At 38.1% G+C, this 24,598-nt stretch overlaps 1 protein-coding gene across 1 annotated transcript in view; it reads left to right on the forward strand.

Annotated features, from left to right (window-relative positions):
- Positions 1-24,598, forward strand: part of SCP2 (sterol carrier protein 2) — a 28,459-nt gene that overhangs the window by 946 nt on the left and 2,915 nt on the right. The window contains exons 2-14 of the mRNA XM_026665882.2: positions 2,425-2,482; positions 3,364-3,435; positions 4,130-4,261; positions 6,559-6,626; positions 8,686-8,812; positions 9,127-9,190; positions 9,759-9,845; positions 10,647-10,797; positions 12,277-12,424; positions 15,582-15,689; positions 18,588-18,741; positions 20,925-21,018; positions 23,905-24,034. Coding sequence (XP_026521667.2) covers positions 2,425-2,482; positions 3,364-3,435; positions 4,130-4,261; positions 6,559-6,626; positions 8,686-8,812; positions 9,127-9,190; positions 9,759-9,845; positions 10,647-10,797; positions 12,277-12,424; positions 15,582-15,689; positions 18,588-18,741; positions 20,925-21,018; positions 23,905-24,034 — 1,393 coding nt within the window. The remainder of the gene's footprint in view (positions 1-2,424; positions 2,483-3,363; positions 3,436-4,129; positions 4,262-6,558; positions 6,627-8,685; positions 8,813-9,126; positions 9,191-9,758; positions 9,846-10,646; positions 10,798-12,276; positions 12,425-15,581; positions 15,690-18,587; positions 18,742-20,924; positions 21,019-23,904; positions 24,035-24,598) is intronic.

Genomic DNA, 24,598 nt, shown 5'->3' on the forward strand with positions numbered 1-24,598 from the left:
GTTTATTGCCTGATGCCTTAATAGTTAAACCAAGGTTGACTCTCTTTTATAGTTATACTGTTAGCTATACTTTATAGCTTTTCAGACCTTTAAAATTACCTGTGTGGCAATACCTCTCTGCAGTGGGCCATTGGTTTCGTTAAAAGAATCATTCTCATGTGGCCAGGATCAGTCCAAGGATGGGGCAACCTTGTTTGGCTTTGCAGATTATTCTCTGCAGGCCTTCACAGCTACAGATGTTCTAAGGCAGTGTTTTTCATATTTGTTAAGTTTAAGATGTGTTGAAAGTTGCCAAATTGGAAAAACACCATTCTGAGGAAAAGGTTGGGGAACCATTTAATACAGTTCTGAACACAGAGGTGGTATTCAGCAGGTTCTGACCAGTTCTAGAGAATCAATAGTGGAGAACCGGCAAATACCACCTCTGACTTGAGATTTTACAGCAGGGGTCTTCAAATTTGACAACTTTAAGACTTGTGGACTTCAACTCCCAGAATTTGTCCTCCAGTCATGTTAGCTCAGGAATTCTGGGAGTTGAAGTCCACAAGTCTTAAAGTTGCCAAGTTTGAAGACCCTTGTTTTATACTATCCTTCCCCTGGCATGACCAAGTCATGCCCACAGAACCAGTAGTAAAAAAAAATTGAATCCCACCACTGTCTGAACACCTCTTAATTCTCCAGTGACAATTGGTGCTTTTTTACCTTTTTAATACCCCCTCCCCCTTTTCACCATTTTGTTTAAAAAAAAAAAAGGGATAAGGAGAGTGCCTAAGACTCCCTATCTCCCAGTTTCTAGTTTGGTGCTTTTACCATTTCACCAAACTGGTTCTATCTTTACCCAAATGTAAAATCCTCTTGCTTCTTTGTGGCTTGTTTATAGCTTTATCCTTAGAATAGCTTTGTGAGGTAGATTAGGATGAGAGAGGGCAGTGGCCAATCCAAGGCCGTCCAAAGGTCAGGTTTACTGTTCTGGTGTTGGGCGGGGGGGGGGGGATTTGGCAGATGACTCTGCTCAAAAGATTTTTTAATAATTATTTAATTATTAATTTTTTAATAATTTGAAGGATGATCTGGATTCTCTTTCAAGATCACATCTGGATTGAGAAATTGCACTTCTTTATCATTCCCAAGCTATTATAAATGTTAATGGTTTTGTTCCCTTTTGAGAGTCCTTGGCATCATGTTGTTTAAACATTTCTGACAAGTGCCCTGTAAGAAAAGTCCAACTTGTTCCTGCACTACAAAGGGAAACTGAAGTTAGAGTCCAAGCTCCATCTTGCTGTGACTTTTAATGCCACCTCTTCTGAAGAAACTCAGAGCTCTCCATGTTAATATTTAATTTATTGTGCAACTTGCAATTTATTGTGCAACAAGGTTTTTAATCCTTGTTGCCTAGGATTTATGGACTGTTCCAAATTACAGATTACATTAATTAACTGAGGAGAGAGACAGAGAATTTGATGTACAATTGTGTACAGTGCTCAAACATCCCTTAAAAGACAGCCCTTTACAGGTAGTCCTTGACTTACAACAGTTCATTTGGTGTTACAATGGTTCAAAGTTACAACGGCACTGAAAAAAGTTACTGTCAGTTTTTCACAGTTACGAACTTTGCAGTATCCCTATAGTCATGTGATCAAAATTCAGATGCTTGGCAACTGGTTCTTTTTTATGACCATTGCTTTGTCCCAAGCTTATGTGATCATAATTTGTGACTTCCTGACAAGCCAAGTCAATGGGCAAACCAGAGTCACTTAAGAACCAGGTTACTAACTTTTCAATTGCAGTGATTAACTTAACAACTGTGACAAGATAGGTCATAAAATGGGGCAAACAAATGTCTCACTTAACAATGGAAATTTTGGGCTCCACTATGATCGTAAGTCAAGGACTACCTGTATTTCAGAAAGCTGTCCTTTAGATGTATTTAATTTAATTATTTGTTTTCTTGGTTTTGGTCTTGAATTTTCCTTTATCAGCAGGAGACGGTGAGTTCTAATCTTGCTCTAGGCATGAAAGCTGAATGGGTGACTTGGGGCCAGTCGCTCTCACTCAGCCCAAGCCAACTCACAGGATTATTGTGGGGAAAATAGGACGCAGGTCTCAAATCACTCTGATAAGTCACCCCCCAACTTCTTGGACACAGTGCTGTGCCCTTCTTCCTAGCGCATACTCTGTGTCCTCCATCACTGGGCTTCCTTGGTCTCATCCCTTCCTCCCTAAGTTGTGCATGGTTGCATCAGGCTGCCCAGGATCTCCCACAGCACCCCTGTGCTCCTTAAAATAGGAGGTGGCAGGATTATTCGGTATGCTCATCACCTTGAGTTATATATAAAAAGCAGGATAAAAATCTAGCAATAATTTAGACCTGAAGTTCTTTTTTGGTCATAAGCATCTTCAACATTTGCATTTTTTTTCTAACAGTTTGAAAAACCTGGCCGCCGTGAAAATTTTGATTATCCAGATATGGCAAAGGAAGCAGGTAACATACTGAATATTATACTTAACACTTGGGCACAGCTAGTGACAGATGTGCTATTTGCTTGGTGCTCCAAGCACATAGCTAGTGGCATAAACAGTCAAGTAGTATTGTATTACCAGTAGCCATGGTTTTCAAATCATGGGGCTTGAGGTTCATCTGTTTATGCTAGAGAGGTATGAAAATGTAATTATCTGCAGAAGAGTAAGAAAAGCAATAGAAGAAATGCTGTGTGTGTGAACGTTAACTAAGTTATCTTCATTTTATAATGTTCCCTTTCAGTTCGGGCCTCTACTTCAGAAGAGTAGGCAGGGTACAATAAAAACCTCTGTAAAATACTTACTTAAAAATATAACATTAATGTAAACATATTTTAAACATTGCTGATCCCTTAAATGCATTTACAGCTGTTTGCACCATCCTGTGGTCATGTGACTGAATTTATCATGCTGTTTTCTTGGAAACCAGGTCTTATTTCCATTTTCCAGCAAAATGATCTATTGGAAACAGCGGCTTTGCTTAATGATTGTGTTGTTTACTTAATGACTGCTGTATTCACTTTAGACCACTGCATTCCCTTAACAACCATGGCAAAAAGTCATAATACCAGATGCGGTCACGCATTGACCTGCTTAACAACCAGCATGACTTACAGTTGTAATTCTGGACTCAATTGCAGTCATTAATCAAGGACTACCTGTAACCAGAAGTTATGGTAACAACAGACGCCTTGTCTGGATTGACACACAGTTTTGAAACTAGCAGTTTACTTAATCTGCCCAAGAGTGAGTAAGTGTGCTTGCGCACTCTTCACTGTCCATGCAGGCTTGTTACAGTAAGTTTCTAATCAAGATTTTGTAATGTGTTTTTTTAACCTTGTTCAGGTCAAAATGCTCTTGCTGATGCAGGCATTCCGTACTCATCCATAGAGCAGGCCTGTATAGGCTATGTATATGGTAAGTGAAGCCCACATTTTATCCTGATTCTTCTTTTCCCTTTTTAAGCTTGTGTCCTCCTTGAAGCAGAGCTTATAAAACATGTCTAAATATCCTAGTAATCTTGAGGGTTTAGGGCTTTTTTCTAATAAGAGGCAAAGTCCAAGGAGAAACTTTTAAAGTTTTGTACTTTTGTATTTTTCAACATGTTGCAGAGCAAGCTCTCTGTAGTGCTAGAATTGCTGACAACCTTTAACTTTTCCATCTGTACATTTGATTGTAAAATAGATAATGGAGGAGAAACCATTTTTATTGCAGGAAAGTTCATTTAACCCTGGAGGCTTGAATGTTTATTGTTGCATAGTGAATTGAACATTTTTTTAAAAAAAAATCTACCTGTGAATCTGAATGTTTCTCTACAGTTTGGGATAAGAACCTTTTTGTCCCACCAAAAAGTCCCTGACTAATTTATATTTCATACTAAACCAGGGCAACCACAGTAGAATAAATTACAGGAGGTTGGAATCATACAGCTTTCTAAGTCATAAACTCTGGCAGACCACAACACCGGCATTCCTGCATCATGTCATGCTAAAAATTAATGAATCACTTTAGATGTTAACATGAACACGTTTAACAACTTTAGAAAGAAACTAGATAACATGTTGGTATTTTACCAAAACTGATTCTGCATGTCTTTTTTTTAATTCTAAAGGTGACTCAACCTCTGGGCAGCGGGCTATTTATCACAGTTTGGGTCTAACAGGTATCCCTATTATAAACGTTAACAACAATTGTGCTACTGGTTCAACAGCTTTGTTTGTAGCAGGACAATTAATAAAAGGAGGTAAGTTACATCTGCTAACCCCCAGCAAATACAGTTGTATTTAACCCCTGGTCAGTAGAAAAACTGGCACATTCTCTAACATATACTGAATTAAACATGGCATTTTTCTGCATTTTGAATGCATACTTACTATTCATGTACAATCTTTACAGATGCTGACAACCTTAGTAAGAATATGGTATGTGCAGACTTATAGGCACCTTTTCAGTCAGTGCTTTGTAACAGCTCCTTTGGCAGAAATAGCTGCTTCTAAATGTTTCCAGGAGACTTTTCATTCTTGCTTTGGGAATTGATTCCCACTTTTCCTTGCAGAACTTTTCCTTCTTAGAAATAATGTTAGATCTCCCTGCTTGTTTGAAATCTCACACATTTTCAGTAATATTCTCGTCCAAAAGCTGAGAGGAAAAATATTAACGATTTGGTTTCAATCAACATCCATCTAGATAATAAGGATATACTGTATATATTTGTGGATAAACCAAGAATTTTAGATACCAAAATACATCCAGAAAATTGGCTTATTTGCAATTATATACAGTAATCTGTATTACTAAAACTCTTAAAGTTTTAAAGTTAAAGATTGGGCAAAATAGGGCAACTATTTTTGAACCAGTGTACCTTAAATGGACTAACTTAAAGAATGTGTCCAAAATCTGAGATCCATGACCCCCAAAAGAATACAATTTGAGAAAGTTGTGCTGCTTCATTACTACTGGCTGCTGCTAGGTTGCGGTTGTGGTAATATCATCTTCAATTTCAACATTCTGTGACAGTTTCCCAGCCAGTCTTGGAATCTCTTGCTTCATTCTTCCATCAACAGCAGCCACTTATTTGCCTTTTGGAAAGAGAAAGGGAGATTTTTTTTTTATACTCCCTGCCAGTTTCTCACAAAGAAACTCAATAGAGAAGCTGTCAGGAAGTTGGAAGTCACTACTCCTCCCACTGTGTTTTTTTGTCTGTCCTTGGTTACTCTGTATCTCTGTTTAGGTAAGAAAGTATCTCTGAAACAATCGGCCAACAAGACATAGGTTATCTACTGTAGTACTTTTTAAAAGTACCTATATATCTCATAAAAACATATAAGCCACCTGTAGCTAAGCAGACCCTTGAATTTTTAACCTGAATACCATGAAAAAGTGGGTCAGTTTATTTGCAGGTGGAACATTTTTATGTTTTAAAAAATTAAGGATTGGCTTAGCCACAGATTGGCTTACATACAAGTACCTATGGATATAGTCTATATCATTAACCTGCCCAGTGGTTCTAAAGCTCTCCCCTAAAAGTTATGCATGTCCCAAGCTGTCCAAATTTAGCCACCCTGTGACATACCTTGTGGCATCTTTTGTTTATTATTAGTGCCCTGGTACTTTCCAAGTAGAGCAAGAGATACAGTATCTTCAACATTTCAAGGCTAATAGAGATTTGGAGATATCTTGCAGGTGCCACCTCAAAATGATTGGATATGGCTACTTGTGACATACATATTTCACAGAACCAGGAGGCTAAAAAAATGAGACAGAGGTGGGGCTATAAAGACCATAAGCCCATCCCTTTGTTCCCTGATCTGCCCTTCAAAATTGCCTCCCTTTTTTAATGTGCTCCCAGAACACAACGGCCCCTAATCTCACTCACTTGCTTCCCAACTGATACACTTTCCCATGCTTGTTGCCACAGAAGCTATAGGTTTCCATTTTTCTCTTCCCTCAGGCTTTTCCCTGTACGCTTGTGTAATCCCTTGCTTGATCTCCCTGATAGTTTTCTCAGGGTTGTCCCTCTCTTCATTTGTGAAAAACAACTTTGAGTGACAGACTCATCCAGGGAAATGGGTTAATAAGAGCTTTCAAGCAAAAAGGCCTGGTCTCTGATGGTTACTGAGCTTTATTTCTAAGAACATTCTTGTTCCAGTTTGGACCTGGAGATATTTAAGGGAGTTGAAAAGGTGGGTCGCTGGAAACCAGACTTTTGCTTCAAACTGAAAGTCAATTGAACTGGTTTAAGAGAGACCAGTTGTCATATTGTCTTCTCACAGCATCAATTTAATACACATAATTCTGAGCTTTGAATTTGTTTTGAGGGGTCACAGTGAATGGAACTCCAAATTCTTCTGCCCCAAAATCCACTCCTGGTCATCCATTTTTGCTCCCTACAGTTAGATTTTGGGCAGCAGGGAAAGAAAAAGGTGATTAATCCTTGTCTATCTCCTACCAATTATTTAGAGAGCTACCAATAGATCTAACATCTGTTGAACTCTATATTGAAGCTTAAAATATAATTATCCAATAATTTTTGTATTTAAGGTTTGGCTAACTGTGTGTTGGCTCTTGGGTTTGAAAAGATGGCATCGGGGTCCCTTGCAACCTCTCGAGTGAGTGTTCAAGTCTTTGCTTTACAGGAAAAGAACATTTTTGTATAGCTTGGCGTATTTGAAAGATGGATGAGAGTGTTTCATCTATCAACATCCTTTAGCAAATCCATGTTGTTTCTGTGATTTCTGAATACTTCTCCAATAACCCAAAGCTGTGGAGCCCTTTCCCTTCCATCTTTAGTTAGGACCTCAGGTTCCACGTTGCCTTAGCAATGTAATCCTTGAGAAGATTCTCCTCAGATATTTTTTTTTTAGCAATCCTAGTTACTCCTCCAGGCAAGTGGCACAGAGGCCTGGCCTTTTGGAGCAGAAAGCAGCTATGGCTCAAGCTGAAGGGGGCAGAAAGAAGGCCAATTTTCTCTGGCCTACTGGAATCCTCCTTCATTGAAGCCTCTAGGAAAACAGTGGTCTAGAATTTCTCTCAAGGCTTTCAGTCTATATCTGGGTTTTTCTGGAAGGATTGGGAAATCGGGTGGGAGGAGACAAAGCAATGGCATTCTGAAACATTGACCTCTGTCGGCTAAAAATATGGGGTCGAATGCCAAAGCACTGTATAAATGGCATTTGTAGAGTTAGAAACAAAGTTTGGAGCACCTTGTCATTTGCTTTAGCCCATAAAAAGAAAGAGGCATCCTCAAAGAATAAAGAGAATGGTGAAAGAAGATAAAATTAATGCCTTAAAAATATTTTCTCTCCCTTACTGGGAAGCCAACTTTTGAGTGGGCCTGGCTCATGATCAGGGGTCTTGATAATGCTGATAATGATCAGATTGATGAGGCAGGGGTTTTCCTGAGGATATGTTTCTCACAGCTTGGTATTCACATTACATAGATATTAAAATTTGTTCATTCCCTCCCCCACTTTTCCTAAAAATATATATTTTAACCATTTTAAGTCCCCTCCAAAATAGGATGAAGTGCTCTTCCCCAAACAGGTTTCTTTATTTTGAGTGTTCATTCCAAGTTTCCTTTTCACTTTCTGACTATCCCTTTCCAGAAACATTTTTGAATTTTGAAGCCTCCTGTTAAAGCCTCACATTTATTACATCTTCTTCAGAAAGGGCTACCTTGCATCAACTTGAATGATCACTGTGGATACAAAAGTAGAAAAAAAAATAGGGTAGAATATATTAAGATAAAAATTTAAATCCAAATCAAGAGACTCAAAAGCAAGAATTAGAGAATGGTAGTCAAGTGAAAAATAATTGTGCATATTATTGTGAAGTTGTGGCTTATAGATTTCTCTGGTTTTTTGAAAGACCCTTTCCTTATTTGAGCCATTTGTACTCAGTTGCTAGTTTGTCCAGTATATGTATATATGATCATTTGCATTGGGCTCCATTATATAGTAGCATTTTTATTTATTATAGGTATGGTATTGTTTCTTTGAAACCCCTAACATGATACTGTCTCGACTTTTACCTGAAAATGAACATTATACAGGTAGACCTTGACTTACAGCAGTTCATTTAGTGACCGTTTGAAGTTACAGCAGCACTGAAAAAAAGTAACTTATGACAATTTTTCACACTTATGACTCTTACAGTATCCCATGGTCATGTGACCTACATTCAGATGCTTGACAGCTGACTCACATTTATGACAGTTGCAGTGTCCTGGGATCATGTGATCCACTTTTGCGATCTCTGACAAGCACAGTCAATGGGGAAACCAGATTCCCTTAACAAGTGTGTTACTAACTTAACAACTGTAGTGAATGTGGTGAGAATAGTTGTAAAATGGGGGAAAACTCACTTAACAAATTTCTCACTTAACAACATAAATTTTGGTCTCAATTGTGCTTGTAAGTTTAGGACTACTGTAAATTGTGCTCACTTATAAGTTGCACACTGAATTCTGCAGCAGAAAATTAATATATTTAATTTGTATAAATTGTTGGATATGTCTGCCCACCTGAGTGTTTAGTTTAGAAGCAAATGAGTCTGAAAAGAGTATATATGGCTGATGAACAAGAGAACTTTGATAGTGTCTTTTCCTTTCTATATGTGTTCAATGTAAGACTGTTGGGGTACTCATAATATACATTTTGTGTCTTTCAGTTTACTGATCGGGTGATTCCAACAGACAAGCATTTTGAAGTTATGATAAATAAATATGGCCTAGAAAAAGTCCCAATTGCTCCACAACTTTTTGGAAATGCTGGCAAAGAACACATGGAGAAATATGGTATGTTAAAATATTACTGTCCTAAAAACATACAATGAAGACATTTTGTATGCTGTAATATTGTTATTGATGTGCCATACCACTGTGAAGATCTTCGTGCCAAAACATCTGATTTCTAAGAAGGCACAGTTTTGCTGGAATTCTATTAATCGTTTTATCTTTTGTATCTTGAAACATGATTCTTACCTAATTTCTATTGAGCCTCTGAGATCATGAGGTCACAATAAGCATAGCATATTTTCTTAAACTGTGTTATATCAACTAATGAAGTCATCCTTTTTAATATACATTTCATATGCTTTTGATTATTTTAGGAACAAAGGTTGAACACTTTGCAAAAATTGCCTGGAAGAATCATAAGCATTCAGTGAACAATCCGTAAGTACAGTGTTTTAAGTAATGTGTTAGAATGCAGGCTAAAAAACATGTGTGTTTTATTGGAAAAAAATGCAAAGAAGTATTTAAAATGGGGGAAGGGTGTTGTAAAGGTGGCTAATAGATTAAAAATTTCCAAACTCAAAAAAAGAGATAAAATTATGAAGGATTAGGATATACAGTAAGCACCAGAGCTCTAAATAAACAGCTTCTGAACAGAGCCAATATTTCTATGAATATGAATATATATCAAAAGGGAGTTATACTTTTCTTGTACTTCCTTGGGAAGAACAACAAAAATTAACCTGCTACTTTTAGCAGTGTTATGGTACGTAGTCCTGAGCAAAGCTGCTTTTTGTAACTACATTGTTCAAATGAGATTTCAAAAAAGTTTCTAAACTTGTGGAAGGAGCTGGCAAAAGCACCAGCAGGAGATATTCACTGCAAAATTATGTGATGATTTGACCTGTTGTGGGAAATACTTTTTAAGATTTTGAAGAGTAAAAGCAATAGTTCACTGCCACTGTTGTTGAATTGTTCTGATTGCATTCATCTCCCCTGTTTTCTGTAGAAATTCCCAGTTTCAAAAAGAGTACAGTTTAGATGAAGTGTTACAATCTCGTAAGGTTTTTGACTTCTTGACAATCTTACAGTGTTGGTAAGAATCCAGCTCTATAGTGCTTTTGTGACTTCATTTCTCCTTTTCAAAAAAACTTATTCTCTTTCTAGATTTTATTTCTCTTGTCTGTTCTCTTCTGTTTCTTTGGAGCATTTCCTTTTTGTTAGATATTATTATTAATAATAATACTTAAGTTTAAGACTTTGCACTAAGCATAATATTAACCACTGATCTATGAGTCTTACCCAAACATGTTCACTTCAAAAGTTACAGAACTGGTTACATGATAGTGATAACATACTAAACATGTTCACTTCAAAAGTTACAGAACTGGTTACAACATGATAGTGAAATCTGAAATTGCAGATTTCCTATGCAGTAATATACAAAATAGTACATTTACACATTTCTGCTATATAATTGCTTTACAACTCATTAAGCAGTCTTAAGCCTCATAATTTCAGTAGTATAAAAGTAGTATTTGACGATTGGTCAAATTCTCATCTGCCATTGTAAACTTTTTAAACATTTAAGGGGAAATACTTGCATGGGTAGAGTATTTTTTAGCTAGATAATGTGGTGGGACGCCTTAATCAGAAATGGAAATCTTAGCTTGAAACCAGCTTTTGATTCTTTCCCTTACTGCCCCCACCCCCATCATGATCTCAGAAATTCACAACTTGATCTTCAATCTGAAAAATAGTAAAGCTATTGGAAATGAGTTGATAAAAGCAGAGTAAAATCCAGAGGCATGGCCCCTATGTTGCTGTCCCTTTTTACATATATAAATTGTTCAGGGAGTAGAATAGTCCATAATCAACCCTTATTGTGTGTTTTAAGTCCAACATCTGATGGTGCAGCAGCTGTAGTCCTTGCTAGTGAAGAATTTGTGAAGAAGAACGGATTGGAGTCGAAATCAGTCGAAATTTTGGCCCAAGAGATGAGGACCGACTTTCCGAGCTCATTTGACCAAAACAGCTGCATTAAAATGGCAAGCTTGACCTTTTAATGTATAAAATGTATACATGAATATTCCTGTGAAATACTGAAAATAGTTTAAGGATTTGACACAAACTGAAACGATAAAATAACCCCTGCTTGCTATAATATAAAGCAGAGGTCTCCAAACTTGGCAACTTTAAGACTTGTGGACTTCAACTCCCAGAATTCTCCAGCTTTAAGCATAGTTGGCTGGAGAATTCTGGGAGATGAAGTTCACAAGTCTTAAAGTTGCTAAGTTTGGAGACCTCTGTTATAAAGAATATATTTCAAAGGGAAAAAGAAGTAAGGAAGACAACAAGCAAGCAAGTGTGGGAGCTAGGACTCTTGTCTTTGGCAAACAGCTCCCCAGGAGAAGAGCAAGAGATTTCTAAGCAGAAAGAATACATTATGGGATAGAAAGGGGCATCATGGCTCAGTAGTTAAAGATGCTGAATTTGTCATCTGGAAGGCTGACAACCCATGTTTGAGACCTGAGACCTGAGCTTCCATTATTTATCCCAGCTAGCAGTTCCAAAGCACGCAAATATGAGTAGATAAATAGGTACCACTTCGGTGGGAAGGTAATAGCCTTCTGTGTACTTTGGTGTATAATCATGCTGGCCATATGAGCCCAGAAAATGTCTTTGGACAATGGTGTCTCCCTCAGCTAAGAAACAGGGATGAACAGTGCTCCCTACAGTCAGATCCAACTGGACGGGGAAACCTTTACCTTTTATGGGATAAGTGATCCATGGAGAAAACAGGAAGCTTTCAGTTTAAATCCCATGCTCCAAATCTAACTAAAGAATGCAGAGTTGCTGAAAGAGCACCTTTTGTTGGGTATGAATGGATCATAGAGCAAGAATAAACAGGTATAAAATGATTCACTCGTTACTTTTGAAAAAAGTAATTTCATAATTCCGTTAATATATTTAATATAATTCTTGGTAGACCATCCTAATTGGTTTCAGCCATGCCTAAAATTAATCTTTTCCCTGGGCATATAAGAGTGTAGCTTAATTCAGAAGAAAAGTACCCAATTTTCTTGAAATAGCTGGATGTATATTTTTATTTTGCTGCTGTTGCTTTCAGTGCATTTATGTATATGTTACCTTTTGATGTATATTAATTGGAAAATACATATAAAGTGATCGGGAAGTCTGTTTATTATTCATGAACTTTAAGTGCATATTTACATAGCATATTTAATTTCTCTCTCTGTGTGTGTGTGTGTGTGTGGTCCCCCAAAAGTAGTGCTTCTTGATGGGTGCAGGCAGTGTCTAAATATTATCAATCCCTGCATATGCAGTCAATTCATATTTGTCCATTTAGTTATAATATTCCAAATGGTTAATTAGTAGTGTTTGTGTGTGCGTGCCCATACACATATTCCAATTTTTAAAAAGCCATTAATCAGGACAATTAAATGGAGTTCAGAAAACAGAAACATTCAATGAAATGCATTCTGGTTATATTTTATTGCTTTTAGGTTGGTTATGATATGACAAAGGACGCTGCAGCACATTGTTTTTCGAAAACTGGCCTAACACCAGAAGATGTGGACGTGATTGAACTTCATGACTGCTTCTCTGCTAATGAATTAATTACATATGAAGCTCTGGGCCTCTGTCCTGAAGGTATTCCTTCAATATTAGAACTACTAAACAGCTTGGTCACAGCCAGCACATAATTAAGTGCATTTTTCCCTTTGTTTAACTCTTCAGAATTGATATCTGGAGGCAAAATGATTGCTAGAAAGTTCTCCCTCTGGGATGCCTTTCTACCATCATGCAGATAAAAAGAGCACAGAGTTGGAAGGGACCTTGGAGGTCTTATAGTCCAACCACCTGCTTAGGCAGGAAAACCTATACCATTTCAGACAAATGGTTGCCCAATCTATTTTTAAAAACTTCCTGTGTTGGAGCATTCACAACTTCTGCAGGCATTTGATTAATTGTTCTAACAGTGACCTCCTCCTCTTTGTTAGCACTGCTTTTGAAGACAGATCTAGCCTTTAAGATTTCGAAGGAATAGGTTTAATTAACAGGAGACTGTATCACTGTCCTCCAAGTCCAGTAGCAAAGGGTCATTAAGTGAAACCACAACTGTGCTTATAATCTTGGTTCAGTTTTCTTTTGATTGATGGAAAAATTGTAAATGCAAAGGATTGATAGTAAAGTTATTTTTTCATCACTGTTGTAATGGCAAATGGTCGCTGTACGAGATAGTTGGTAAATGAGAACTATCTATTACACTGCTATGGTAAGGATACGAGGTTGGTTGTGGAAGGGCTGTCTGAAATTAGGTTGAAATTAGATGGTGAGCATTGAGTAAAGACCATTTGAAAACGATGCCTATCGTTTGTGGATAGGAATTAAAAATATTTTTACATATACCGTGTTTCTCATATAATAAGGCCGGGTCTTTTTTTTTTTTTTTTGAGCCCCGAAAAAACAGCTAGGCCGTCTTTTCGGGGTGACTTAATTCCCCCCCCTTGCATCCTCGGGCGGGCAGCGACGGCTTGGATGTTGACCTCGGCATTGGTGGTGCACTTAGTATCGGGAGACCTTCCGCCACCGTTGCTTTCCCTTCTCCCCATGCTGCCGCAGCATTTGGAGCAACACTGCGGCGTTTGGCGCAGCCACGCGGCATTTGGCGCAGCCACGCGGGGCCGGCCAGGGCTCCTCCCTGCAACCGGAGCCCGGCGGAGACACTCGGCTTCAGGTGCTCCTGTCGGGCGGGCTGGGCAGAGCCGGGAAAGCGAGCTGTGGGTGCGCGCCTGCCTGCCAAGCGAAAGAGCCAGTCCAACCCGAGCTTGGCTTCCTTCCCAAGTCCCTCCAGTCTGACCCCGAAGGGGCCACCGGGAGAGGCCGCCCGAGGCAGTGATAGTGCCCACCCATCCGTGGACAGGGAGGCAAGGCGACTGCCCACGCTGCGTCCTCCGTGCTGAGCCCCAACGAGTGAGCGCTTCTGCCCAATGCCAATGCTGCTGCAGCATTTGGAGATGTGTGGGGATGGGGATGGGCTGGGCAAGGGGTGGAAAGGACGGGCAGCTTCGGGCTCTCTCTGCCAGATCCGCCGGCCAAGGAAGCAGCGCTGCTGTCACCTCGCCTCCCTGTCCGTGGACGGGTGGGCATTATCACTGCCTTGGGCAGCCTCTCCCAGTGGCCCTTTCGGGGTCTGGCTGGAGGGACTTGGGAAGCCAAGCTCAGGTCGGCCCAGCTCATTCGCTTGGCAAGCGGGCGCACACCCGCGGTGCGTTTTCCCGACACGGCCCTGGCAGGATGAGCGGAGGGCCCAGCGGGGAGGCGCTCGCTGCCTTGGCCAGAGCTCTGCTGCCGGGCAGGAGGGCCCGCCTATCAGCTGTACTGGGTGCTCCAGGCGAAGCTCTTCGCACTCTGCCTGGTGCCAGGCAGGGATGGCAGCTGGGCGCTTCTCCTGGGGTGGGCCAATCCTGTACTGCGGCCCTGGGAGATTCGCCTCCCCACTCGGGGTTGGGCTGCCCTCTCGGGCAGGGGAGGCTTTGTCATACCGGTAGTAGGGCATCATTTTTAAAAGAATGGGCTTTGCCTTCGAACAATGCCCGGGAAGGCGGAGACAGGAGCACCTGAAGCCGAGTGTCTCGGCCAGGCTCCTGTTGCAGGGAGGAGCCCTGGCTGGCCGTGCGTGGCTGCGCCAAATGCCGCAGCGTTGCTCCAAACGCCGCAGCAGCACGGGGAGAAGGGAAAGCAAATGGTGGCAGAAGGTCTCCTGATACGAGGTGCCCCACCAACGCCGAGGTCAACGCAGGCAGCACCATATCCGGGTGTGCAACAAAAGTACTTCCTAACGGCAAGCCCCCCCGCCATTCCCCCCCATTTCGCATGTTTTAATATAGGCCTTAATTTGTGGGGAGGGGCTTAATTTCATTTCATGCCTATAAAACATGCTGGGACTTCCTATTGGGGGAGGCCGTATTGTTGGAGAAACACGGTATTAACTATTTATTTAATACTGTCTTGTACATCCGTTGAAGGGTGGTCTTAGAAAAGCTATATAACACCCTCAATATTTTTGAAAGGGAAATGTAGCAATATGAGTTATTGTTTTATGGCAGGGGTGTCAAACTCAAGGACTGGGGGCCAGATCTGGCCAGTGGGGTGTTTAGAACTGGCCCGCGGGGCTGCCTTGGAAACAGCGATGCCTGCGATGCCTCTGTCAGCTAAAACAGAACTTGGGACGTCCACGTGTGGCCCTTGCAATCTCCATTTTCGCTGGCAGAGAGTTGCAGGAGGCCATCCCAGCCAAAAATAGAGCTCGGGAAAATGTAGCTTGGAGATATGAGTGATGTTAAACTGGCCACACCCCCTTGCCCCCACCCTGATAAAATGTCCTCAGTGAAATTGACTTTGACACCCCTGCTTTATGGGTAGTAGTTAAGCACTGGCTTGGAAACCAGGAGACTGTGAAAAGCCAGCTGGGTGACTCTGGGCCAGTCACACACTCTCAGCCCAACTCACCTCACAGGGTTGTTGTTGCAGGGAAAATTGGAAGAGGAAGAAGTATTAGACATGTTCACTGCCTTGAGATTTATAAAGTAGTAAAGGCGCGATAAAAATATAATAAAGAATTTATTCCTATGAACTTAAGGATATAGAAATCATTACACAGATATTGTTGTGCTGTCCCTGTTAAATGAATTACCGTTCTGCACTATTAACGTCAAGTTGATGTCATAGCTATCAGGAATTTTATTTAGAAGTGGGGGATATTATATGCATTAATAATTTCCTTTTTTTTTTTTTTTCCTTTAAGGAGGAGCTGGTAAGCTGATTGACAGAGGAGACACAACATACGGTGGAAAATGGGTTGTAAATCCCAGCGGTGGTTTAATTTCCAAAGGGCACCCACTGGGTGCGACAGGTAATTCAGTCATCTATATAAGGCTTTTAAGCATCTTTATGGAGGAAACATGCAATTTATTTAAAGAAAAGGCTAAGCTAGTTCTTCTCTGTTGCAATCAGCCATCAGTAATTAACCACATAGACCTGTTACTTTGATGAGAAGGTATAGTAGTAATATTCATTTATTCTATGCTGATTTATCTGGCAGGAAATCCTACTGAATGCCTTGTTAAGATGAAATGTCCATAAATCCTTTAAACACAAGCACATATTTCTAGTCATTTCAAGAGATAATTTCTGGCCAGCTGGAATATTTGGCAAGGAAATTGTCAGCCTGGTCACATTCCATTGGATTTGCTAAGCCGCTCTTGGAATCTTCATACCGTCACTTTTTTTTAGTATAAAGGTAGTTTCTTTATGTAGAAAAAACTAATACATGCAACTAATACTTATTACAAATAAACTGGTTTAAACTGAATTTGATTCCAAGCCTATGCATGGGTAGGGTAGATAAATATTTATAATCCCTAAATGGAATGGTGTTGGTTAATATTTTTATTAGAAATATTACATTAAAGATTATGATAACAGAAATAGCAGAAATTAAAAATAGCAGAAATTCATTTATTTAAAGTCATTCATAAACTGCCTAGAACTGTTATTCATAATCGGTAAAATGGAACAACTTGTTTAATTTATTGTTCTTAACAATAATTAAATAATAATAATAATTAATAATTAATAATAATATAATAATTATATAATTAACAACTATTATTATTATTATTATTATTATTATTATTATTATTATTATTATTATAACAATAATAATTGTGTTCTTCAGCATATTTGTTATGTTCTTCAGCGAAAAGACAACTTTAATCTGGCTGTTGAGAGCTCAAATATTAAGAGGTGGAGATACAGAAAATGCTGTCCTAATACTGAAAGCTATTTTTTAGTCTGTCACTCTGTGCAAATATCCTGACATTCTCTTTGATTTCAGGAGTGCAATTGCTCTTTGAACAAGGTTATGAAATCTTTTTATTTGAGCTTATATCAGCGTTTCAGTTTTTTCAGAATGATTGCTCTCTACCTATCTGCTGGCAATATTTCAGAGAGGGCCTCTAAGAAGAAAGGGAAGCTACATTTGCCCTTTGTTTTATAATGTAGCCTAACTTCTAGATTGCATAGCAGGATATTTATTTTATTTATTTATTTTATTTATTTTGATTTGTCAATCGCTTACAAGATAATGGGTATAAGTATATACATAGTTATGAATACATGAAATGGGTACATATAAGAAAAATAAAAGAAACAATAGGACAGGGACTGTAGGCATGTTGGTGCGCTTATGCACGCCCCCCTACAGACCTCTTAGGAAAGGGGTGAGGTCAATAGTAGACAGTCTAAGGTTAAAGTTTTTGGGGTTTGGGGAAGAAACTACAGAGTCAGGTAGAGTATTCCAGACATTGACCACCCTGTTACTGAAGTTGTATTTCCTGCATTACCATATTATATATTATATTATATATTATATAACATATTATATTATATATTATATAATATAACATGTATAACATATTGCATTAACATACTAGAGGGGGAAATGTTGATCAAGTCTTGCATAACTTAGAGCAGTGTTTCTCAATTCTGGGAGTTGAAGGAGTTCTGGGAGTTGAAGTCCACATATCTTAATAATTTAGGGTTAGAAGCCTTATAGGAAGATAGATTCTGTTTAAATGTTAGAGGGGGGAATCTATAGGAGAACCAATTCTTTGGGAAGTGATGTGTTCCCCACACTGGATGTCTTCTTGCAAAGGCTGGAGAGCTTTGTCTAGAATGCTATAAGTTGGCCATTGGCTAGAGAGAAGTTAGCTTTGGTGTTTTGTGATAAGATCATAAAATTGGAACCTTTCCAATTTCGTGATCTTATCAGGAAAAGATGGCTTTTGTTGTCAGTTTAATAAAGCACTTTTAAAGATAAATGTAAGAGGGATTACTTACACCCATATTTAATTGGGTTTAATATGTACTTTACCTTTAATAATTAACTATGAAAATGAGTTTGCATGGTAAAAAAGCTAAACCTCCTTAGCTCACTCCATGGCATGCAAGCAGGTCGTAACATGCATACATTCAGGTTCAACTAATGCCTGCTTGCTTGCTTAATTGTTTACAGGTAGTTCATTTAATGATAGTTCAAAGTTACAATGGCTTCAGAAAAAATGTCCAGTTCTTCAAGTTAGGATTATTGCACCACCCCATGTGACTGCAGTTAAGGAACTTGGGAACTGGCTCACATTTATGATGGTTGCATCTTGACAGTCCCATAATTGTAATTTGTGACCTTCCCAGCTGGCTTCCAACAAGCAAAGTCAAGAAGCCAGATTTGCCTAATGATTGCATGCTTCACTTAATAACAGTGTGATTTGCTTAACTGTGGTAAAAATGGTGGTAAATATATAGGCTCATACCTATAATGGCTGGCTTAACAACTATCACTTAGTGACCAAAACTCTAGTCCCAGTTATGTTTGTAACTCAAGGCTCACCTATACTGCTTTTACCCCTGCACAAAATATGTATGTCAGCTTTTGTGGAAGTAAGCTTATATTATTTTTATTGCAAGAACAATATAGTAGAGCTGAAGAATCCATCACCTTGGGAAACTGTAACTCTATTTTATATAGTTCCTACACCTGGATTTTTATTTTTATTTTATTTGTTGGACATCTCACCACAAGGTGAATCTCTGTAGCAAAATAGTAATGTGGTGGTTGTGCTGCATTTTTTTTAAATCAGAAGGCTTCATCTTGGATTTCAAACACGCCTCTTTCATTTCCTTTCTAATTGGCTGTGCATGAGCTCTTGTAATACAGCTTGATCGACTACAGTCTCTGTGTTTGATGCATTAGGTCTGGCTCAGTGTGCTGAACTTTGCTGGCAGCTAAGAGGAGAAGCCGGAAAGAGGCAGGTTCCCGGTGCAAAGCTAGCTTTGCAACATAATTTGGGCCTTGGTGGTGCAGTTGTAGTCTCTCTCTATAGAATGGGCTTTCCAGAAGCTGCACGGTGAGTGCCGAGTCCTCCTTTGATGCATTCATTTCTTTCCCTATGTAATATTCGTCCTTGCTGCTGTAGAAATTTCAGCGACTTCGTTTCTGCTTTGAATCTTAAAGTGCCTGCTGTAAATAACCAGATTAAGCTGCTCGTTGTAAATCAGATTAATGTGCCTGCTGTAAATAACGTATTTTGCTATTATTTCCCACTCTAATTTTTGCATAATTAAAGTGGCCAGTTGGAAATCATCCTGCTTACAACAGAAAAATTATTGGGTTATGGATGAAAATTCTTGGCTCAGAATCGTTTCTTTGAAAGATTTGTTTTGTCAGATGCTAGAAGCTTTGTTTGTTTTGCCCATGGATCAAAGAGTTCTAACTTAATTATGTTTTCCAAATATGGTCCCTTATTTTTTTCTTTTAAAAAGCTTTTAAAAACTGTAAAGTTGAAAGCATGTTCAGAACAAGTTTTAAGTTGCCTAGAAAAGATGAGGGCCAATTTTGTACCCGTAATACTGTAAGAAAAATTAAGATTGCTTATGTATTATATAACCTATGGATTTTTTAAGGCAACAGTTAAAAGTATCCAATTCATTTTGTAAGGTTATGATAAAGAGCAAGGAAATTTAGATTGCAAAAACTTATTTAAGCAGTTAACTACTTATTTCCTGGATCCTGTGCTTACTTACATATTGATTTTCTGCATTTTCTCATATGTGAAAGAGACCTGTCTGCATGCTTTAATAGTTTTTCTAAGGTGGGCAGTGCACATTTCTTTGTATAAATAATGGTTGTTTGTCAGATTTATCTCCTATATTCCCAACTCCACAATATTTTTTCCACACCATAATGTTGCAAAATTAGATGGACAGAGATAGTGATTGACCAAAATCACCCATTTTACAAACGAGCATAGCCTTGAAGCAGGACCTCTGGTCATACTCCAACATTTTTAACTATTACATCAAGTACCAATTCAGTACACAAGACAGAGGTCCCATAACGATCTTTCCAGTTAATAAGTAGCTTTAGTGTAATGTACATAATGATAAAATTATTTACAAAGAGCAGATTATGATGAACTAAGTAAAACATGCGTGCGGGCTTTTGAGATTTAAAAAAGACTACTTAGGTTCCCAGTATGGAAAACCTAATGGAAATAGTTGGCAGTTTTAAACCAGCCTGGATTTCTTATGATAAGATGGCTACAAAATAAGTTTTGGCTACAAAATAAGTTTTGCTCTGACCCATTTTACACTAAACAAAATCAGGCTAGGGATTTTGTGCTTTTATATCCAACTTCCCTCTTTCTCGGGATTATTATTTTTTCTAGAAAATAATTGCTTTAGATTAGACATTAATTGAACTAATAATATCTGAAATTTATATTCTTTCTCAAGGTGAATTCATTTTTCTTCACATTGCCGTATTAAGTAATTATCTTGTTCAACTGGAAAATGAAGCATTTCTGCTTTTAAATCACATCCCAGCAGGGGCTTAACATAGATTGCATCATTTATAACATAAATTTTATATCTTTACCCTATTTCATCTTTACAGTAATATGTGGAGGAGGTTAATCTGAGATTTTGCTCATGGCAATTTTGGGAGGGTGGAGGTAAAATTGGGTTCAAACAGAAATTATTCCTAATACTTTTCAAAGAATATGTAAATTTTACTTACATTGTGAATTTCTTTTTTATGCTGGGCATATGTGCGAAGCAAAATTATATTGCTAAAATTTTACACAATCAGTCAACAAAGATTTGGAACATTAGGATTAGGTATTGAGGGAAAATTAGGAAAAAGGTAAGCTTGTTTCATCATTTTACAGTTTCATAACTATTGTTCACGCCTTTACCAGGAGATGTTTTGACCAATTTAACTATAGCAATTATTAATATAAAATGTTGCCTTTTTTTCATGTTGATTATTGTTTCTACCCAGGTTCACATCTTAATTCTGATTAGATTTTTTTCTCCAGAATACTGGAGTAGAACATTAAGTAGAATATTTCGACTTAAAACAGGAAAATGCACAAAATATTTCTCTCCCCCCTCCCTCTCCTTGTAGAGATTATTTGATTTTGGCTTAGTGCATTTGAGGAATTGTACTTTGTATTATGGCTTAACATGGAAAATTGCTTGTTGGAATTTGCTTATTTCACTGATACTAAGTTACTTTTTCCCATTTCAGGAATCAGAGTATCCAGGCCATTCCCACCAGAGCAATAGTTGATGGATTTAAATCAGCACTTGTATTCAAAGAAATTGAAAAGAAACTTCAAGAGGTTTGTACAGTAAATATGCTTATAAAACACATTGCCAAAGACTAATTTATGTACCGGGCAGCATAGAAATATTTAAGTACACAAATGATTATTTTCTTTGAATATGGCTGGTCTGCCAAAAGTAAATCTTTTTGATGATCAGATTAATTTTCCACGTAATGAGTCTTTTTTCTCTTACAAAATAAAGACAAAAAAGGTCAGAATCAAGAGACAGAGCAGTATAATTATTTTTGTCTTTGTCTTAATAATAGCTATAATAAATTTCTCAAATACAAATTGCACTTTGTAAAAAAAATTTAAAATGGATCATTAATATGGAACAATGTGCCTTGTGTTATTAATATATCTTTCTGTGTTGAGTAACCTTGGAACTAGAAAAACCTGATCATGTTTTGGTGATAATACTAATCATATAATAGGAACTATTGGATTGTTAAGAGTGCCACTTCAAACTGGAGTAATTTGCTTAAATGATCTCTCATGTGGGGGGAAAAAGACATTGCATGTAGCAAAATGTTCACAGAAAATCTAAATTTTTCTGTTTGCCTTGCCTCCCTGCAATTGCTTCAGCTCGTTTCTAGTCAGAGAATGAAATCTAGGACAGGACAAGATTCAACTTGGCAAAATAATTAGCTACCATGTTATAGATTATGGAGATAAATATTTGGTAACTCAGAGAATTATGTCCATATGCTTGGCATTGTAACCTGAAACAATTCACTCCAAATGAAGCCACCTCAAGTTTCATGGGTATTACTTCCTTGGACATTGGTTAGGGTTGAAGAGCTACTTATTCTCCCTAAAGAACATTTTTCAGGAAAGAGTGTTTGTGCAGCATTAAAGAAAGAGCTGCAGTTCAAAAACTTGCATTCTTTCATGCAACCTGCAAGAACCCTAGAGTTGATGTTATTGCAACCAACAAATCTGACCCTACTGCTCAACATACCAGTTTCAGCATCTCCAACTTTTTCTTCCAGAAAAGATGACCTCATGATCTCCCTTGGAAGTCAATTCCATTCGGAGACTATTCTTTCTATTAGCAAGGTTTTTCTCAACATTTAACTGGAATATTTTTGCCTATAACTAAAATGATTAGTCCACATACTCTATGATAACTGAGAAGAGGAAATGAACTTCTGTGTGCCTCATTCTTCTCAATTCTTCACTAAAATAATTCTCACATATCCTCCTTCAAGTGTATTATTAAGGCTAAATACACCTCATTGAACTTAATTTCTAGACTTCTGATCAGAGGTGGTATTCAACAGATTCTGACCAGTTCTAGAGAACAGGTAACGGAAATTTTGAGTAGTTCAGAGAACCGGCAAATACCACCTCTGACTGGAGATTTTCCCTTGCCACGCCCACAGAACCGGTAGTAAAAAAATTGAATCCTACCACTGCTTCTGATCTTTTTCATCACTCTTCATTGCCCAAATATCAGTGTTTGAAAATCTTTATTAAATGGTGATAGAAAGAACTGAGAACAATTCTTAGTGGGGCATCTGATCTCTATAAATTGCAGTGTGACTATTCCAGTGTCTGCCCTTTGGCAGCCACAAAACTGCAGCATGATACTCCATTTTGGATTATAATTCTGTTTTTTCACATGTATCATTCATATATAGTTCATCCTCTGCTTGTTTTAAATAAAACACATTTTATTTAATTTGTTTTGGTTAAAAAACTTTTTAACTGCTACAATTCATTTTGTTATTTTTACCCAACTTCTATAAACTGTCAAGGTTATTTTTAACTTTGTTTCTGTTTTCTTCATTATTAGTTATCCTGCCCTATTTAGTGTCAGCAAATTTAAGTTCTTCATTTTTTTCCATGTTGTAATTGTTTGTGATAGTTATTTTAATGCCTTTTAAAAAAATTATTCTCATCCACCTTGGACTACTTGGAAAGCAGCGGTGCCCAACCTTTTGAGCACCGGCGACTGGTTCCATGGAGAGAGGTTTTTCCACAGACTGGAGGGGGCATGGTTTCACATGCATCCCACGGATGGGGCATCACTTGTTTGTGTGGCCCAGTTTCTGGCATACCATGGTCCGGTGCTGGTCCATGGACTAGGGGTTGGGGATCCCTATTCTGAAGAAATAAAATTATCACTACCATTGGCAATGGGGTATGCTAAACCTTGGCAACAACCCCATTACGTTCTTGATCTGTAATCTAGAAAGATATGATATTTTTATGAGTAGAGGGTCTAGAACGTACACATTCATTCTGTTCTTCCTATTAGGAAGTCAGTTATTATTAGAATTTTGTTTTTTGTCTTCTTCAGATAGTAATTATGGCCATTATGCTTTTCAAGGCCCCGATTTCTTCTCTTTTGTTTAGTGTGATCTTACAAACATAGCATGTAGAAGCTATTTCTTCATTTCAGCGGTACTCAAGGTTTTCTTAATCACTCATTTACTGGGTTGACTCCCTCTTCCTGTTTCTTCCTCAGACAGCAAATCCTTTAATCCAAGAAATTTTCATCCTCTTAAGTGTTTCCACGTGCTCCTGTAAGTCTCTAACTCAAAATAGCGATACCATATTTGCTAATGGATTAGTTGGATTGCTAATCAGGTGAGCTGTGTGTCTCCCCTGGCTTTGAAAACAGGCGCCACCAAAACTGATAGAAAACCATGAGTAGTGTCACCGAAGGACATGGTGACGATACTGTGCTTCCAGACTGGGGTTGTAGAGCTCACAAATGAACTGTACCATAGCGCATCTTCTTCAGACCCGAAGGACTGCCGTATATAATGTTGGGAATCATTCACTCAGATTAATGAGGAATGTCTGCAAGGCTTTTAGAATGTGGAAACTATGTCGCACATGCCCAATTTAAGATCGTCTTAATTGATTGTAATTTTTACATTATGTTTACAGGAAGGAGAAGAGTATGTCAAGAAAATTGGTGGCATTTTTGCCTTTAAAGTAAAAGATGGTCCTGAGGGGAAAGAAGCTACTTGGGTAGTTGATGTGAAAAATGGTAAAGGCTGTGTGGATAATAACTCTGGTGAGTGTCTTTTTAAAAAAATTTATTAGGTTGTTGGATTAAAAGAGTAGCAAATTATATACTGTGGGCGTGAATGAAGTATAGGAATGGGCATAATTAGAGAACGTATCATTAGATCTGCAATTAAATGAATGTATTATGATGCATTTTTTAATAAACATGAAAAGTAATATAAGCTACACATTCTTGTTGTGACACTTTCTTGCAAGTTGCCAATTTTAAAACACTTGCATCTGAAATGTAGGGCAGAAGCAAATGTTTGAAATATTTTAGTTATGTACCCCTTTTCCTTTCACTTCTGGATACAGCATTGTTGGCTTTTCTGCCTGTTAGGTGGCTGTGTTATGAAAAGTACTATTGATTATAATACTGCCAGTTTTCATGCAAAGATAAAGTAAGCAACCAACATTTTAAAATGTAGACCAGCAAATTTTTGTGGTGGTCACCTATCCTTACTAAAAAATTCTATTGGTTTATAATTTTGTAGGTGATAGAAAAAGAAAATTATTAATACACAAAGAGTTGTCATATGAACTGCAGCACATATTTGAATTTCATCATATT

The sequence above is a fragment of the Notechis scutatus genome, chromosome 3, assembly GCF_049901735.1.
Source record: "Notechis scutatus isolate UNSWTSFEM ecotype Mainland chromosome 3, rNotScu1.2, whole genome shotgun sequence".
Lineage (NCBI taxonomy): Eukaryota > Metazoa > Chordata > Lepidosauria > Squamata > Elapidae > Notechis > Notechis scutatus.